This window comes from Cryptotermes secundus, unplaced genomic scaffold (assembly GCF_002891405.2).
Source record: "Cryptotermes secundus unplaced genomic scaffold, Csec_1.0 scaffold507, whole genome shotgun sequence".
Taxonomy (NCBI): Eukaryota; Metazoa; Arthropoda; class Insecta; order Blattodea; family Kalotermitidae; genus Cryptotermes; species Cryptotermes secundus.
In genome coordinates, this window is record NW_019740660.1 from 881,328 (window position 1) to 899,839 (window position 18,512).

Sequence of the window (18,512 nt, forward strand, 5' to 3'; positions counted from 1 at the left end):
TTCGTAATTTGCTAGCAGTTCTCACTTCAATATACTAGGACACTGCACCTTATATTTGTTAGTATATGTACAAAAAGGTAATTTCCTCTCTCTTTCCAACTGTAAATATAATAGATAACACCTGAAAATTCGATGAAATTTACTCCATACTCTCTTATCAACACACACACAGTAGCTATGGCTGTTGAAAGTAATGTGCATTTATTGCAGTAGAATTCTTTGATGTGATTTCAATCTTCATTCCAAATTTTTTGTTATTAAGTGAGCAAATTTTTTTCTGTTATTACTTGTTTATAATAAAATTTGAAACAAAATTAATGAAACCCTAAAGCAATGTAAGCCACTAATTGAAAAGATCTTTTAAACAAAATACAGTGCAAAGAATATGTAATGGAAAGAGAGGAAAGATGCTAATTAGCTGTATCAAAATATCTTACTCTGCATTTCAGGTGAGGAATGCTATTCAGGCACTACAGGAACTTGCCACAAGCAACACTGCAATGGGAACACGATATCCACATCCACTTCCTGCACATTCAAATCCTAATATACCTGACAATAGTCTGAAACATTGCAACACTGTTATGCTACCACGTAGCTCCTCTCACCCCCCTGAAATATTCTGTTGGGACAATAGTGAGCCTCTAATGGGCAGCAATGTAAATTTTACATTAGACAAGGAGTCTCAGACAAGCCTGGATCTATTGGAACAATATATCTTGCAGAATCCTCGACGTGTGTTGCTTATATTGGGTTTGGATGCCGATGCCATCCTAGGCAGACGAACAACCTCCCCTCCTCTGTCAGTATGTAACACATTTCAGCCTTCAGACATGACAGTCCCATCCAACAACATTGTAAATACAAGAAATCATTGCAGTAATAAGCTGACAAGCATAACACAGCCAGCAGACTGGATCTCCCAGCCACCACCAGCACCAAGTTTCTGGGAGCAGAAGCATCACCACAGGTTCAGTGCAGGCGATATTGATGATAAGTTCCGAGCAGTCAACCCCCTTCCTGCCACGAGATCTCTCAAGTTCCAACCCTTTACCAGCTGAATCCAAGTTACACTTTGGAATATCCATACAAGTGTGTAAGGTACCTACCATCAGTAACGCTGCTCATGAGAGCCTTCTACTGAGTGAATTCTATGACAATTAATAACAGTGAATTTCAGTTAGTATCAGCATGATATAAAAAAAATGGTTGTGGATGACATTCATAGACATTGCTGAAACAGAACTCTGAACTCCTGTTTTGTTTTCCATGTAATAATATGTCTCCTGCTGTGAAGGTGCCTGATCCCTCCTGTTCATGCAGAAGAGACTGCAAGATTGTGACATTACTTCAGTAATTCTACAGTTCAGACAAGTGTTATTTGTTCATGTAGTTTTTGTTTGCGTATTTCATAAAACTCTTTGACTGAACACTGTTTGTTAAGCCTTCAGACCCAAACCATCTGGAAGCAGTCATATTATGTGGAATGAAATTTTCTGATCAATAGAAGACTGAAGGGGAATTTCCTTGTTTGCTGGTCTTCTTCTCCTTCTTTTCCATTTTTTCTTCCGTTCTATCCTTCTTTTTAATTTCCTTCCACCTTCTTTACCTCTACTTCTTACCATTCTTCTTCTCCATCTTCCTTTCTATCTGATTTTCACCATCTTCAGTGTATTCCGCTTAACTTTTTCCCTGGCTCTGAAAGAGTTATACCAGCTCTTATGGTATAATGTTCAACTTTGGGTATCCTGTCTCTTCACATTGTCCAGTCACATTATGGATCATATTTTATAGAACAATTAATTTTTTAGTTGTCACATTTATTAAACACGTTTTGACCAAACGAGTCAGTTAAATGGAAGTTACATTTAAATAACTGTAGGCTCTAAAGAGCTTCTTTAATAGCATTGCCACACTTTCACAGAACTGAAATTTTATATTTTAAGGTACAGTGTTTTAAAATATAGATTAAATCATTGTCTATTCATCCTGAGAGATAGCAATGCTTGTTGTAATTTTGCATTTTCAGATACTAACAGCAAGGAGTTCTGACAAAGTTTGAGGTTGGAGCAGATTGGAGAAGTTTTTCTTTTTATTTGGCCTAAACAATTTTCTGACATCTGACCAAGCTGACAAAACTCATTTTTGAATTGGAGCATGGAATCCATCACTCCCACTGTCATGCTGATGATAATGATCAGGGTTTAACCTTTAAGTGGCGAAGCGCCCCGTTTGTGCCAGTGGTAAGTAAGGTCGTCGTGGCCAAAGTACCCCGTTTTGGCCAGTCGGGCATTTAAACTCGCTAGGGGAAGCGCGCGCACACGCCACTAGTAGAAGCGACTGCACAGTCCTAAATATTTATTTTTAAATGTAGCAATTACCAGACAGACTTGAGTAAAGCCCTAATAGAAAAATTAAAATGATACCTAAGTGAACAACAACATAAAAAGTATACGTACGAGTTATGGCCAAACTCATCCACGAGCCAGTACTTTTATTGCAGATTCTGCAGATTAATGTGTTAAAAATATATAGTAAAATTCGATGTACATACCTTTTTTGTTATCTGCTTGATGTATATATAGGCTTAAATAAAACTACAGTATTCGATTTCACTAAGCACGCACAGAAAACAGACCACACTCTGAATCTCAGCCGCGATGCAGCTGTCTGTTCAGGCCCATAGAAAGGGCAATAAGCTTTTGCAGCTATAACGGAATGTCTTAGCACTGAAGAAGGGACCCCTCTAGCTTTCTCTTGAATAGTCATTCTTTCATTCTTCTGACCTTCAGTCACATGAACCTACAAGAAGATAACTGATATTTCAAAGAAGTGTGTAGTCTCCATTTTCAGAGCTCATGTGTGTAGAATAAGGAACTGTTTCCCTTACATAGTCACACATACAGAAGGCCCTTTTCTGTGCTCTTTTCCTGTCTGCTGTTCCCATTGGCCCAGACTGGGCTCTATTTTCAAATGGTGCTCATCCTTGCAGCCTCACTATATGACTAAAGTAATTCCTCACTCTACCATCCTGCAGATCAAGGCAGCATGCTTTCCAAAACTTCAGTATCTGTGGAGTGGTGTACACTCAACCACAATGTTCAGTCTACACCCAAACTCAATTAGCTACTTTGCACATAAATATTGATTCTTTGTCCATACCTCAGGCAACAATTTGTTTAATCCTGATTGGTTTTGGCTTGTAACATCTGCATAGGTGAAAAAAATCACTCATTTGTCTTTAAAGTAACTTACATAAAAAGACTGATGTGTCACGGTATGGTTCTTCACAAATTCAAGAAAGTGTAGTTCTTCAATGTACAGAATCTTCATTGCTATCTCTTAAGAGATTAATATGTTGCCAAGTGTCCATAAACTTGAGAGAAACAAATTCCCTGTTTTCAATTCCATCCTTTTATGTGTTTCAAACAAAGACTTGTAAACATGAAGACATGTTCTCCCAAACACTTATAAAATTATGAAGAAAGCCATCTTCTGGGATGTGGCGCCATGTAGAAATTGTGTTAACCGACGTTTTGGAGGAACATATCGCCTCCATCTTCAGGGTAGAAGACAAGACAGGGTTAATGCCCTCCATTTAACCTTCGCTTCTCTCCCCCTAACACATACTCTGTAACAGCTCTGGCCCACAACCTGCTGGCTATTCCACCAGACCCTTCCCCTCCCCCTCTCTACTATTTCCCTATGTAGCCACACTCCATCTCTCCTTCTCTTATACAGCTGTGTTTGCTTGACTGAACTCAGTCTGTTGCACCTGCCCTGCTGGTTCGCTCACAGATTTCTTCTTATCTTCTACCCTGAAGATGGAGGCGATACGTTCCTCCAAAACATCGGTTAACACAATTTCTACATGGCGCCACATCCAAGAAGATGACTTTCTTCATAGTCACTGCCGTGAAAACCTCAAATCTTACACAGTTATAAAATTGATCAGCTATGGTACATAGTGATTAAAGGTTTCAAGTTCCATATATGTGTATATCCAACAATACATTCAGGTCTGTACAATATTTCTGTGTCTCAGTTACCATATCGATCAGTCATCCTGTTCATATCAGTGTGATGTGCGAAACGTAGTGCCTAAACTGTAGAGGATTTACAGCTTTCACAGTGGAATCTTCTTGAATAAACAGCCATGCAAAAATGGAGTTGGCATCACTGGTAGTGGGTGACTTTTTCAGAGGTGTTAGCCATATCCTGAGGCAGACAGAAATCATGTAAACTTCTAATGCTGCATGCTCTGTGAGTGCACAAGTAACTGACTTGTGTTAACATTTCATGTTTGGCTAACACAATAGCTTGGAATGTTATGAACTTTCTCACTCTTTCTCACTGTCTCTTCTAGGTGCACCTGAATTCATATTGTAAGCTTCAGCGAACTGTCTAACAAGGCCTGTGATGAACTGGCTGGAAGTGACAGATAATGCATTATCTGATTGTTTCCTTTAGCTATGTATTTAGTACGAATGAACCAGTAAAGTGACATTTTTTATTTATTTTTTGAAGTTTTAGCTGGGCTAACACAATTAATATGAATGCTCCTCTGCTGACCGATATACAGTGTTTCAGAGACTGTCTCTGTCATGAATTGATGTGCTGAGTGACATCCATAGTATTTATAAACATAACATGCTCTCTGAGTCTGGTGTCCTGTCTAAGCACAGACCAGAAAAGTCCTTGCTTACGGACCACTGCACAGATGTCAAGGGCACCACAGATATTTCTGGAATAACAGGAGACATGAACTGCTCAGTGAGTCCACAAGTCAAATATGGAACCTGGCTACCAGCATACTCCCATACAGTGAGAGAGCGTAAGACAATCATAGGAAAGAAAAATAGAAATGATTCCACATTACGAGGTTAAAGAATGTACCCTCTGTGTGATAACTGACGGAAAATTCCGCCCACTGCTCCCTAAGTGTCTAAACTTAAACAGGACATGATGTTCCAAGATAAATTATGTGTATAAACATAACTGACAGCTGCATCACTCATAATATCAAATCCCTGATGATGAAGCCACAGATAGTCTCCAAAACGATGGCTACCACCTCCATTTTTGCATCTGATCATCCAAGAAGACTTAATTGTGTTTTTTATTTTTCAACAAAATGAATAATTAAATGCAATCTTTTCCTGCCTATAGAATATTGGGAATGGGGATGTGTTAATCGGGTCTAAACATGTTCTAAGAGTTGAAGAAATAAGTAAAAAATTGCAGATAGTGTTGTTGTCATTCCATTTTGTACATATGTATAAGTTTTAGAGTTAAATGTTGATATCTCTGTTATTCTGTTGATTGTAAATAGGGGTTATATTTTGAACTAATTTTCTTCAATCAAATAATCACAATAGTATTAATGTTGTTAAATGTTTCTAAAGAAGTTGCACAGAGCAGACAAACTGTTAAATGTGGTTGAATCATCAGAATTGAATTCTTTATGTATGAGAACAAACCGTTACAATTCTAACTATACCTGATGTGGTTAAATAACCATGGCCACTTTGTTGGCTATTCTCATCTCTGATTGCAATTTTGTTCATTCTGTAACAGTTTTCAAATCTGTAAAACTTTATAATTTTTTCTAGAAATTATTTTTCTAAGAATGTAATATAAAATTCTATACTATACAAATTTTTTGAAAGAAAATAAAATCAAGTTTATGTAATGAATTTGCAGTACATTATCAAATAGAATTTGACATAAGGTAGTAAACTTTTCAGGATAAGAATGCTCGATTTTTCAATTGTTTAAACTTCAGAAAAATATGATATTCATTTAATTTATAATTCACCTGATTACAGATTTTATCTGTTTAATTTGTAATTCAACTGACTGCAAATTTAGGTACAAAAGAAAGAGAGATGGACTTTTAAAAACTGGAAGTACTTTGTCATTTTTTGTAAGGCTAGCAGCTCTTTGGCAGACAAAAAAGAGATTAATTGGTCTAACAACCCCTTCCCCAGTGACTAGAAATTTTTAAGATGACATGGAAGAAGAAAGATTTTTCTGACAATATTCAGTTAAGAATAAATTGGTGATGAATGGACCAACAGATAGTACAGTTGTTTCATTGTTTTGTATAGCACACAGTTCTGTTAAGTGATTTCTCAGATTACCTCCCAAAATGAAATCTGACATATGTAAAGTTGTAACTTTTTCACTTGTTTCCTGCTGCAGACCTAATGGACATCACCTAAAGTTATTACTAGATGTATTCTTTTCTGTTGCCAGGAGCCACAGCTCCTTGGAGCAGTGTGCAAGCAATGTGGTAGATATTCAAGTCCTTATTCCCAATAATATATCTAGTTTCATGAGAAAACTTTAATTTTTAATTTTAGTGTTACTCTTTCAATTGAAGTTTTAGCTAATCTGTACTGTGATATTGACAAGGAAAGCAATCATATTCCAGGCAAACAACTAATAGACCTATGTCTGCTTGTTATATATACTTCTTCCAGTAGATAATTTATTAAATAACATTTACTGTAAAGATAATTCAGCCATAAAAGTGACAAACTATCAGCTGTGGCAAGGATCCATCCTTCTGCAGTTAAGGTCCATCTTACTATGCAAAGCACTCCACTCAATATCAATTACAAAGAAAATAATCTCTAAGTATAAAAAGCAATTGAAGACCTGTGTCTTACTGAGATCTAATGAAAATACAGAATGTAAACAGATTGTTCTCAGGTAAGAGTTCTTTTATTCTGCATATTTGAAGAGTAAGAAAAGAGTGTACAATATAGACGGTGCTGCTGTCTACATCTGCATCAAAGGTTATGTATATTTATCTGAGAGAGAAGCTATTTTGTTATACTGACACTGTCTATCTTACCTATCCTTGTTCATTTGAATGATGTCACAACCCTAGAATTGCCAGCTCTAATTTCTACAGTGCCAAGGTGCCATTTTATGTTGTCAGTGCTACTCTTATTCCATGGGTATGAATGTGCATTTAAACTCCATAGATATTTAAAAAGTAGGGGAATATTCCTTCCAGATATTTCTTGACTATGTATTTCAGATTAGATGCCAAGAGATATCATATGCTGTGAGATTTCTGTAAAAGTAAAAAATTTCAACACATGGCACTTCTAGGGTTACAGATAAATTTATACCTCAATTTAAAAACAAACTAAGGACAAGAATCACCATTCTGCTAATATGACCTTGGGTAGGATCTCACAGGAGTTGCTGTACAAACGATATGTTTACTCCATGTGCAGTGCAAATACACTCTTAAGATATTAAATTGGTCTCATGTGAAAATGAATGATTTAATATAAGTTCCTAGGTTTTCACAGCAGTGAGTATTCAGACTGTGGTTTTCTGGGTTGTGGTACTATGTAGTATTGTATGTGCATATCAGTGCTTAGGTGGAACATGCTGCTCCCTTCTTCAGGGTCAAAGTTAGTAAGATTGTAATGGGAAGGGTTATATTGTAAAGGAAGAAATGGGATGGAGCTCTGTCCTTCTTAGTAGGAAGCATGAACGGGAAAGGTAAGACAAATTTTCAGCTGAGATGACACTCCTCTAATTGGATTCTCAAAAAGGAGCTATTTGGTCACTTCTTGTCCACAATGACCCCGGAAAGGTTGTGATTTTCATCACAGTTCCATGTTCCTTCTGTGACAATAAAGATCAGGTCCACAAAAGGACCATTCCTATTGGCCAGGATTCCATTTGTTCCCCCCTCCCATTGATCTAGGTGACCACCTTCCACACAACCTGTATGCATCCTCATCCTGCTCACTTCAACCCTGAAAAACATTCCTTCAAAATGGTGGTATCCATCTATAAGACTTTATCATGTCACAATCTAGAACACCACACTCCAAATAATTTGAATTTCATGAAAGGGCAATTGAGACATTTTCATTATTCTAATTTAGAAATTTAGAAAGCTAAGGGGTTCAGCATACATTTGAAATTTTTTTGCATTTTATTTTCTATTTACACTTCAAGTGTAGTAAGTTAAAATTCAATTTGTGTGGGAAAAAGGCTGGCCTAGTTGGTAAAGTCCAAATATAGGGTTCTGGCAGTAAATGTCTTAACATTTTAGGATAATATTAAAGGCCTAAAAATGCACCTTTCATAATTTTAGTAAAAACAGGATATTGAAGTTTAATTGATGTGACTTAATACATCTAGTATACTCTTTTTCATATTGGACCATTTTAGAAACCATGAGGGTACATTTTATTTTGTATATAGTAAAAAAATAACTTTATTTCAACATGTGTCATATTTATTGAATACTACATAAAATTCCTGCCCCATCTATAACTACCCAAGAAGAACTTGATGCTGAAATGTTTCTCTGCAGTACATTGTATTTGGCTGTTGCTTCATGAGTGTTTTCTTTATCTGACTGGTTAGATAACAAAAAAATTGAATGTAATGAAAAAGCTTAAAGCATAGCAGAATGACAGTTGGTATATTTTGACTTGATGCTAATCTGTAACATCAAAACTTTGACCCTTACAGAGAGGAACCAAAAGGAACCAAGGAATGTATTAACACCAATCTTTTCCAACCCGCCTTTGTTTGAATTTCAGCTCAGTCAGAATGGTGCTATCCCTGCTATACCTGTTACCACCTTAGGACAGTGTATGATGGCCACTGCACGTTGTCCTCACAGATCAAACTAAGGAAGATCGGTATAGGTACGGGAAACTAGCTGGGTCGGTTTGCATGAGTCTCAGGGTAGCGATGCCGAAGAAAGCGGTATTCTGAGAGTTGATCCAATTGACGTTTATTCACCTTTTGTTCTCCATACCACTGTTAAATTTATGTATTCTTATGCTTTAAGTAATAGCATTACACGATCTGCAAGCTAGGTCTCAGAGCATGCAAGGGTCACGTCCGTTCACTTCGGAATATGGTGAAAGTCTCCCTTTTGTGAAATGGCTTGCACACCCCACACCGGGAATTCGAAAGAATTCGAATTCTCCATGGTGTGGACATATACATTTCATTCCATCTTCCATAAGGACGTTTGAAGGAGGCAACTCAGTCATACTGGCCCTCATTCACAGGCAACTGTAACAAGTTCTGACCTGTCCTTTTCATTGACCTTCCTTTTAGGCATGTCCGGTTCCCTGTACCCAAGCTAAATTTATGACTGCTCGTAAATGTCAGAACTCCGGACTCCTTGGTCCTGCCAGAATCTAGAAATTTCAACATAAACACCGTATTGCACGTCCTAGACAATGAAATATGATATTATAGATCACAATAAAGTTCCAGTAATATCGAAACATAAGCCTTTTGAAATTAAAAATTACCGAGAATTAATTAAAAATAAATTTCATGGTCATGTATAATCATCCAAATAAATAAGGGCTCAGAATGATCAGTGTCAGTATATTATGCTCTCACATTTAAAGTGTATGACTATAGACAGGGTATGGACTGGTGACTAGATTTATTAACCAGTTATAAGTTCATGACTCGCGATTGCACTTTACAGCTCACTAACACAGACTAATGTCCTCAGTCTATTACAGCATCGACTAGCCATTTCCTGGCAACAGATTTTAACATGGGAACTATAACAGTCTCACTGCATTACACATTCCTAATATCACACACACTTCTACTTCTCACAGCCAGACTTTTAATTAAGCACTCTTGCAACTAACTCCTTTCTTCACAGCCTCCCATATGTAACTCTCTTTATCAAAGTCAGAGTCACAAGTCAGTGTTACTTTATGACTGGCGGTCTACTGCCAATCAGTTCATCTTGGCATCAAGCCTTGATATAGTAGAGCCCCCATGAAACATCCTCTCTGATGAGAAGATGTGTTTGTCTCTGATGAATATGCTTGGCCTTTCTTCAAGTGTACATGTCGAACATATAGCATGTTATTGAAAATTCTTCCTTTTGCACTACACACAAGTCCTCTGTCAGTATAGGTTTTGCAAGGGAGATCATGCCAATCTTACGTATCTTATGATATAATGGCAGCTTAGTCATTTGAATGATCGTAAGTTTGACTACTGCCAACTTTAAACCTCTTATATTTTCTATGTCAGGCATCGCCTTGTCCTATACTGTAAACATGTTCATTCTCATGATTTTGTATGACTTCTGCTTGCTGCCTGCAAAATTTTGTTATATAATCTTATACATACGAAAGGTTGAAAGCTGTGTGCAAATTGCAAACCTATGTGCACTTTGGAAAATTTCCAATGGTGCCGAGAATCTTGTTTTGCATGCGCTGGAATTTAAAGAGGTCTGCTGCTAACTACCAGGTGGGACAAACATGAGTCATTACGGATCTGATCAGTGCCTTATGGAGGGTTAGTCAGCCGCAAACTCCCAGGAGTGGCAAGCATAAGGAGCATAAGTCATTATACTCCCAATGAGTGTTTTGTGGAGGGTCAATTTAATGTTACCGCTTAATCATTCACTTTTGAATAGGGAATGTATTCTAATAAATGTTCTGAAGCCCTTGTCTTCGATCATTTCTATGTGCAATCTCCATGTAATTTTCTTATTGAAGATTACACCGAGATGCTTTACACTATTTACAAAGGGAATGTTTCGTCCATTCAGTGTAAGGTGGGACTCAGGTGGTCAACATCTACCCTCATGGTCAAAGTCAAAGTCAAAGTCAAGTTGCGACTGACAGTCATTCAGTCAGTAAATCTTGGTGTCGAGCCCCATCTTGGGCTCATGACCAGATATTTATTACTGTTTGACAGTTACGGTCTTGCTTTTTGGAGTGCCCTCTCTGACCTGAGGACAGGTCTTTTGTATATACTGCTGGTCCTTGCCAGCACAGTCTTTCTCAGGTCCGAGTCCCTTAGCACTCGTGACCATGTATTACTGTCTCAGATTTGAGACTTTCCTTTTCATCGCCTCCTACGACTCACAGGGTCATGGTGGAGGTATTGTTTTGGTACATTTTGAGAGAGAGAGAGAGAGAGAGTTACTTTACGACTGGTGGTACGTCTTATCAGAGTCAAAGTCACATTGCGACTGACGGTCAGTCAGTCAGTAAGTCAGTTGCGCAGCGATGGACGTAATATAACACGTCACAATATATAGACTGTACAGTGTGGGGGATAGACGGTCGCCACAGCTGTCTTCAAGATAACTTCTCGGCAGGGACCACGTAGAAAACACAGCTCTTCTATTGTTGCATAGGCGTGTTTACCGCGCCGTTGCGTAGCAGTGGTTGCGGCGCGTACCACAGAATACACCGCTTCCAAAAATTCCTGTGTTGTTGCGTATTGATTCGTTACCGTTTTGTTTGCGATCGTTACTTAACAACGGGTCTACCAGCAACAGTATTTTCGGAAATAAAGTGCCGCTGATATATAGTTAAACACCACACGTCCATAAGCAGTTGTGCTGTACGGTAAGAGCGTGGAATAACTGAATTTGAATTTAGCGCTAATTTATTTTTTGTCGAGAGAAATGCTCACATTCTAATTTCCGGTATTGCAACATCATTACGTACTAGTAACATTATCTGCTGTCGTCAGTCACGTTATTCGATATCATTAAATCGTCATCCAGGGGATTCTGGGATACTGCTCGTGGCGCTTGAATCATATGACCTCGCGTCATAGGATAAAGTGTGCTAAGTGCTGTTGACCATTGCTTACGGAACGAAGTTTATCGGTGTAGCGTTATCCGCATTTGGGGGAGAAGTGTTCGTTTTCATAAAGGAGGCAACAGATAAAAGTAAGTAGTAACTTATAAATTGGTATTTAGTTTATTTTCTGCTTTCCTTTAAGTTAATCTGAATATAGAAATAAACATGATTATGACATCCAGTGTTTTATTTACATAAAGCTAAATATACAAAGTATTTTACAAGACATACCCACAGAATGTAAACGTGAGGTACCGGATTTAATATCCAGATACCTACGTGGTTTTAAATTATTTTTTTTGCAAGTAGAACTTGCCAGATTTTAATACTTATAATGAAGTAGGTAATACACGTTTAGCTTTAATTTGAATTAGCGATGCAAGAGCTGTATAGGAGCGTCTGTGTTAGGTGTAGCAGTTGTTTTTAGTGGTGAAAGGTTAGAATAATTTGTACAAAATCTAGATTTTACTGTCAAGGGAAACCTTTCACATTTATATTAAAATTAAGTTAGGAACCTAACTGTCATAGAATAGCCCCATTTTCAAAGATAACCCATGTATAAATACAGAATTACTACTTCAGTATTTCATGATTGAGAGCATAGTTTATGATATGGGCACACCCTTCAGTGTAACAGGAACCCAAATCAAAATACATCTGTTTGGTTCCTTCCTGCAACTTGATTTTGTTTGAAGCAAGTACTAAAATAATGCACTTCAACATGTTTGTGACACATTTACTTGCAATCAGCAAACACACATTCATAATGGTAACACTTGTGATCAGATGTCAGGGTCAAGTGGGTGACACTCTTGCACCATGAAGTAAACTACAAATAAATAAAAAAGAAAGAGTTTTGTGTTCAGGAATATAATATTGTGTACTTTGATGAAAGTCAACAACCATTTTTGGAGGAATGCATTGCCTCAGTCTTCAAAGTTAAATGATAGTTGTTTGTTTAGATTCACTGTACATTATGTATTAATTACTACATGTTTGGGCCATTCGCAGGTATATAGAATTCTTTCATCTGCTGATATAATGCTGTCTAGTCTGTTGAAAGTGACATTTCAGAGGATCATTTTGCCTCCCTCTTTACGTTTAAAGGCACGTGCACATTACTCTTCTTGTGCTCACCAGGCTTGTGCTCGTCAGGAGACTCGTCTGGCTTTTACTTGTGCCTGTAAATCTTCATCCACTCTACTTCAGTTGCTCGCCAGGCTTCGGCTCATGAGGATCCATATATTTACTCGTAGTGTGTATAGACTGTAGTAGTATTTTAATTTATTGGCTATAGTTTTTAAATTAAAAATTTTAAATTTGCTTGTCTTGTGACTTGTCATATCGTCCACATTACTCACGAGCCTAGCGAGTCACACAAGCACGAGCACGATTAATGTGGACGCGCCTTAAGAAATAAGTCAAGCAAGAACCCAGCATGAAGCAGGCAACAATCACAGCAGCATGTTCCTCTGAAATGTTAGTTGACATTAAGTGGACTACACTCAGTGTTATATCACAGAAGAGAACTCCTCTTGGTGGTGTGTTGTTCTAAGGCACTGGTACTGAACTACAAGACTATATGAAGTCAGAATCCAGAGGACTGTAAAATTGATTTTTGTTTTGCTTCTAGGTGTGAAGAATGTCGCTGTATCCATCTCTTGAAGACATGAAAGTTGACCAGCTGGCAACGGTAAGAGAATCTTGCATGGAAGTTACTAAACTTGGCTGGATTTTCCTATTGCTGTCAAGGAAATTCAAAAACTACTTCTTACTTTCCCTGACGAACCATTTCATTCTAATGATGGGAAGGATTACGATGATGAAAATGTGATTGTTGAGAAAGCACTTACCAAATGTTACTCTTTCCACCTCCTAATGTAGAATAGTGTGATTCATTCAGAGGAGGCCATGAATTAGTAATTATAACTCTCGTAATAATTTACCAATGGAAATGTAACTTAGGAGTACATATCATGATGGATGTGGAGATAAGTGGGTTATGGAAGAAGCTGAATTGGTTTCCCTTCACTTGGAGAGACATGCTGACACGGTGCTCCATGTTCATGAATGATGTAGGCTGTGAGGAAAGAGCGATTGCAATGGCTGCAGACATGGCACCAGGCTGGCAAGCACACCATACCTGTTCACCTGTTCCATCATTCCAGTTTGTATCCTTCACCAGGTTTTCAGCAAATGTTTCATCCTAACATATAGTTTACAGATTGCATGTTGTCCATGGGCAGCCCATGGAGATTTCAGTTGAATGTTTCTTCTGCTTTGCTACAGTGCTTTGTCTATTTCTTTCTCCCCCATCCTTTGTGAACAGTATCACATTGCATCTGGTGACTCACTTGCATTGTTTGGGGAACAAAAGTTAAATTTTTAATTACAAAATACATATTTCCAATATGTTTGTGACTGCTTACAAAGTTGTTTGATGTTTCTCAAAAAATTATCACGTAGCAATGTAATAATTCTTGAAATGAAAGTATAAAACTATTAATCAAATGACAAGAAGAAAACGTGGCAGAATGTACCAGAAAGAGATCAGATGAAATATATGTAATACCTGTTCCAGTTAAATGTAGAAAGTGTAAGTATGTAAGTGGATAAAACAAGTTGGTCCACAGAGCCAGAAAGGGGTACTTGGGGAAGGGGGGGTCCTGGAGTTAAAGGAGGTTGGAAAACGCTGTTATAAGGGATGTTCTTCCCTGACCCATATTGTTAATTGCAAAAGCCACTACATTTCATTGGATGGCCTTTGTGGGGCCACAGATGCCAGAATGGTTCCCACAGTAAATGTGACAATCACTAATCTTTTTTTTTTTTTTTTTGCAGGCACAATATCGATATGAGTCACAGTTCGCACCACTTGCTGTATCGCCAGCAGCAGTATCACCACCGACAGCGCCACCCTCATATCCACTGAACCCCACAGAAGTTCCTGTGCTGGTTGGCAAACGTGGAGGTTCGCTGTATCCTGCACTCTCTGACTTCATGGGTTTGGATCTGTCACCGCAGGCTCTTGCTGAATTAGCACCAGAATATGCTTTGGCCATACCACAGTCAGTAAGTGGATGTTATAGTAATTGTAAGGTAAAAGGTAAAGTTGTCCCTGTGCCTAAGTAATTAAGGACTACACCATGAAGGTGTAGGGGGGAGTGGATGTGTAGGTCCACACTTTCTTGACCTTGGCACTAGCTAGAGTTGAGTGGTCAGCTTCACACCCCTGCAACTTTACCCCTGGGGAAAGAGCCTCCGCTACCCATTGTATAGGAGGTTGGATGGGACCCAGAGCTGGTCTGGAGGATGTGGAGAAGAGAAAATTCTTGATCTAATGGGACTTGCACTCTGACCCCTCGATTGTCCAGCCCATAGCCAGTCGCTATACCAATTGCACTATCCCGTTACAGTAATTGTATCTATGTAAAATTCCTCTATTTATAAAACATATTTTTTGCTTTATATCCATCTTTACAAAACAAAAATTGGAGCACACTTTTGATGCATTAAGTAATTCATTTTATTTTTAATCTTGTTAGTACCAGCTGCAAATTAATTTACACAAAGATCTGAAGCAAGTAACAAGTGGTATGGGAAAATATAAAACTGCTGTACTCAGAATTTAGCCATCAAACTACAATTACCAGTGTTACACATTTTTAAAAGGCCAACATGTTTCAACCTCTGTATGGTCATCATTAGGGAACATCTTGTTTATCCCTAGTGCAGGAGTTTGCTAACTTTATTGTACCTCCATCCCGTAAAACAATGCAGAAATTGATGTGACACCCATGACTCAAGGTGTTGATGTCATTAAGATTAATGCAGGAGAAAGCCAGCAGATTTACCATTCTCAGTGTCTGAACTGGCTACTTCCTAACCTAACTATGTTTTAAATAATAATTCAGAACTAGTCAAATCACCCGCTACCTAGATTAGTTAATGCCCCATGGGAGGGGTGGAGGTTGAGACCCACAGTTTCAGAAACCATGCTTTATCATAATCATTCAATGTTTTACATGACAGTACCTCAACATCATCTTATGATGTCCTGGTAATTGTGTTCTAAAAATTCTTGTACATGAAAGCAGAGGATAGGAAAGAATTGAATAAAGCTTCCACTTTTTCCACTAAAATAGTGAACTTCTGACATATTCTTTCACTTCATGGCACTTTCTTTTACTCAGAAATGCTTGTAATATTGAGATGTATAAGTGGTAAGATTTCCCTTTTATACAGTAAACCCTCGCTCATCTGGTTTCCGTTAATCCAGATGTCAGATAACCTGGATCAAAATATGAAAAATACTTTTCACAGTTGAGTACATAACTTTAAAAGACACATGGCAGATGAGTCATTTGTCTGTTCAGACAAAACTTGGCAAATTCTTGTATTTGTATTGCAATCATCTAGGTTTTGTGTAGTATTCTAGGTGGATACCAACCTCTCAGGAACATGTTACCTCTGTATTTAAAGTAAAAGTGAGTGAGGTGAAAATGTGGTTAGGTTATGTAGCAAGTTGCAAGGAGGATGGTCGCTTAGATGTGTGGGAGGGGAAGGGGAGATGGAGCGCAGGCTGGATCAACAGGAACTGTGGGAACACAGAAATGTTGGTATCCACCCACAGTGTTATGTGGTATTACAGCCCAACTGACCACAATCCATATAAAATGTAATTATTTGCAGACAGCTGTTGCTGTTCCTGCAGCACCTTCTGGGCCCCTTGCGGGAATGGTGGCGCCTCTGTCAGGGCAGTCCCTGGGACTGCAGAGAGCTCAGGTGACCCATGGAATCAGGCAGGTAAGTGTGTGATGAATATACGAGTGTCAGTCAGAAAGTTTCCGGAGTGTTGGTATAGTACTCTAATGGTAGGACATATGGCAACACTAATCTAATCACCTTCAAAGTGGGGCCCTTGCATGCGCACACACTTGCTCCATCAATGCTGCCATTGTTGAAGCAGTGGTGGAAGGCTTCCTTTGGAATCTTCCAGAGCTCAGCTGTCGCATTCGATTTGATGACCTCCATGGTTGTGAAACGTGTCCCCTTGAGGCCCATTTTCAGAGAAGGGAACAGCCAAAAGTCTCTTGGAGCGAGATCTGGAGAGTACAGTGGTTGAGTGATGACACAAATGTTCTTCTTGGTGAGGAATTGCTGCACAACAAGCAATGTGTGGCTCGGTGCGTTATCGTGATACAGAAACCACTGTCCCTGCCACTTGTCGCACCGCTTCCTCCGAACCACATCGCACAACCTCTGCAAAACTTGCACGTAGAAATGGCCAGCAACAGTCTGTCCAGGAGGTACGAACTCATGGTGCATGAAACTGTCGATGTGAAAGAATGCAATGAGCATCACTTTGTCTTTGGATCTGATGAGGCATGATTTTTTTTGGCCAGAAAGATGACGCTGTGTGCCATTCTGATGACTGTATCTTCATCTTCGGGTCGTAGGCAAACACCAATGACTCATCACCAGTGACGATCTTTTTGAGAAACGTCGGGTCCTGCGTACTTTTGTCAAACAGATCACCAGCGACCATCATGCAACATTCCATCTGATCCATGGTCAGCTGCCTCAGAACAAACTTTGCACTGACGCGTCTCATCTTCAAATCATTGGACAAAATGGCATGAATGGATCCGTAAGAGATACCAACTTTTTGCTCCAACTCCACAATGGTCATTCTTTGATCACATCAAATCGGTTGTCGCACTTTTCCAATCATTTCTTCGGTTCTGGATGTCGAAGGTCTCCCGCTGCGCTGGTCATCCTCTGACATCTCCTGCCCATTTTTAACACATTGCAGACCGGAGGGGCCATATGGCCCTCTACGTTTCCAAGCGTTGCGGACCGGTCGGGCCATATGGCCCTCTACGGTCACATTATGTTGCAAAACGCTATATATCGCTGTGTGGCTTCGTTGAATCGTAACTACTGCATAGATGACCTCGGGAATGATTGCTGCCTTATCTAGTAACTGGACCAGAGTCATTTCCTGTCACAACCTAAACAAAATTGGCTTTGTTCTAATCCAAGCTTGCACGTATGAACCACGCAGCTACCAGTTCAACATGGCTCAGAGACGAAAGCAGTTGCGATCTCTCGGAGGACAGGAAATATTAGATATGTTCTCCGATGAGCTATCAGATTTGCCAACTGCTTCGTCTTCTGATAGCGAGGCCATTATCAGTGACAGTGACAGTGTGGGCAGCCACAGGGCTGCCCAAAATGTGTCAAGTGAAAGTGAGAGCTCCGTTGAAAGTGCGAGTGTTGGGACAGCTACATGGGATAAAGTGGACAAAACCCCCACTTTGGGAAAGTTTACTGGTGATCCGGGGGTGAAGCAGATGCCATCGGACCCAACGGACGTGTCTGAAGTTGCGTCACTGTTTTTTGGAGATAGTTTCTTTGACCTGTTGTGTCAGGAAACTAACAGATACTATCTCCAACACTGTGAGGCGTACGACAGAACCAATAAGGTTTTGAAGTGGGTGGATGTCACTTCAACAGAAATGAAAAATTTTTTGGCTATAATCATTCTAATGGGGCTTATGAAGAGAGAAAGTTTGAAGGATTATTGGTCAAGTGACCCATTTTTAGAAATTGCAATTTTCAGCAAATTCATGAGTCGTAAGAGATTTGAACAGATGTGGTGTTTGCATTTCAACAGTGAAGTGCAACCACAACCAATGGGCAGGCTTTTCAAAATTGAGCCCTTATTAGACAATTTGGTTGAAAAATTTCAGACAGTTTATAAGCCAGAGCAACAACTGTCTTTGGACGAATCTGTGATTCCTTGGAGAGGAAGGCTTCATATTCGAACGTATAATCCTGGGAAGCTCACAAAGTATGGCCTACTTGTTCATG

The 18,512-nt window shown here is 39.0% G+C and overlaps 2 protein-coding genes across 2 annotated transcripts in view; both read left to right on the top strand.

The window, feature by feature from the left end:
• LOC111872473 (potassium voltage-gated channel subfamily H member 8) overlaps nt 1–2,293 on the top strand; it is a 204,153-nt gene extending 201,860 nt beyond the window's left edge. The window contains exon 15 of the mRNA XM_033754715.1: nt 450–2,293. Within this exon, the coding sequence (XP_033610606.1) occupies nt 450–1,061 (612 nt within the window). The 3' untranslated portion in view covers nt 1,062–2,293. The remainder of the gene's footprint in view (nt 1–449) is intronic.
• A 9,224-nt stretch (nt 2,294–11,517) lies between these two features.
• Nucleotides 11,518–18,512, top strand: part of LOC111872479 (syntenin-1) — a 17,884-nt gene continuing 10,889 nt past the window's right edge. The window contains exons 1-4 of the mRNA XM_023866440.2: nt 11,518–11,725; nt 13,270–13,329; nt 14,478–14,708; nt 16,329–16,442. Coding sequence (XP_023722208.1) covers nt 13,279–13,329; nt 14,478–14,708; nt 16,329–16,442 — 396 coding nt within the window. The 5' untranslated portion in view covers nt 11,518–11,725; nt 13,270–13,278. The remainder of the gene's footprint in view (nt 11,726–13,269; nt 13,330–14,477; nt 14,709–16,328; nt 16,443–18,512) is intronic.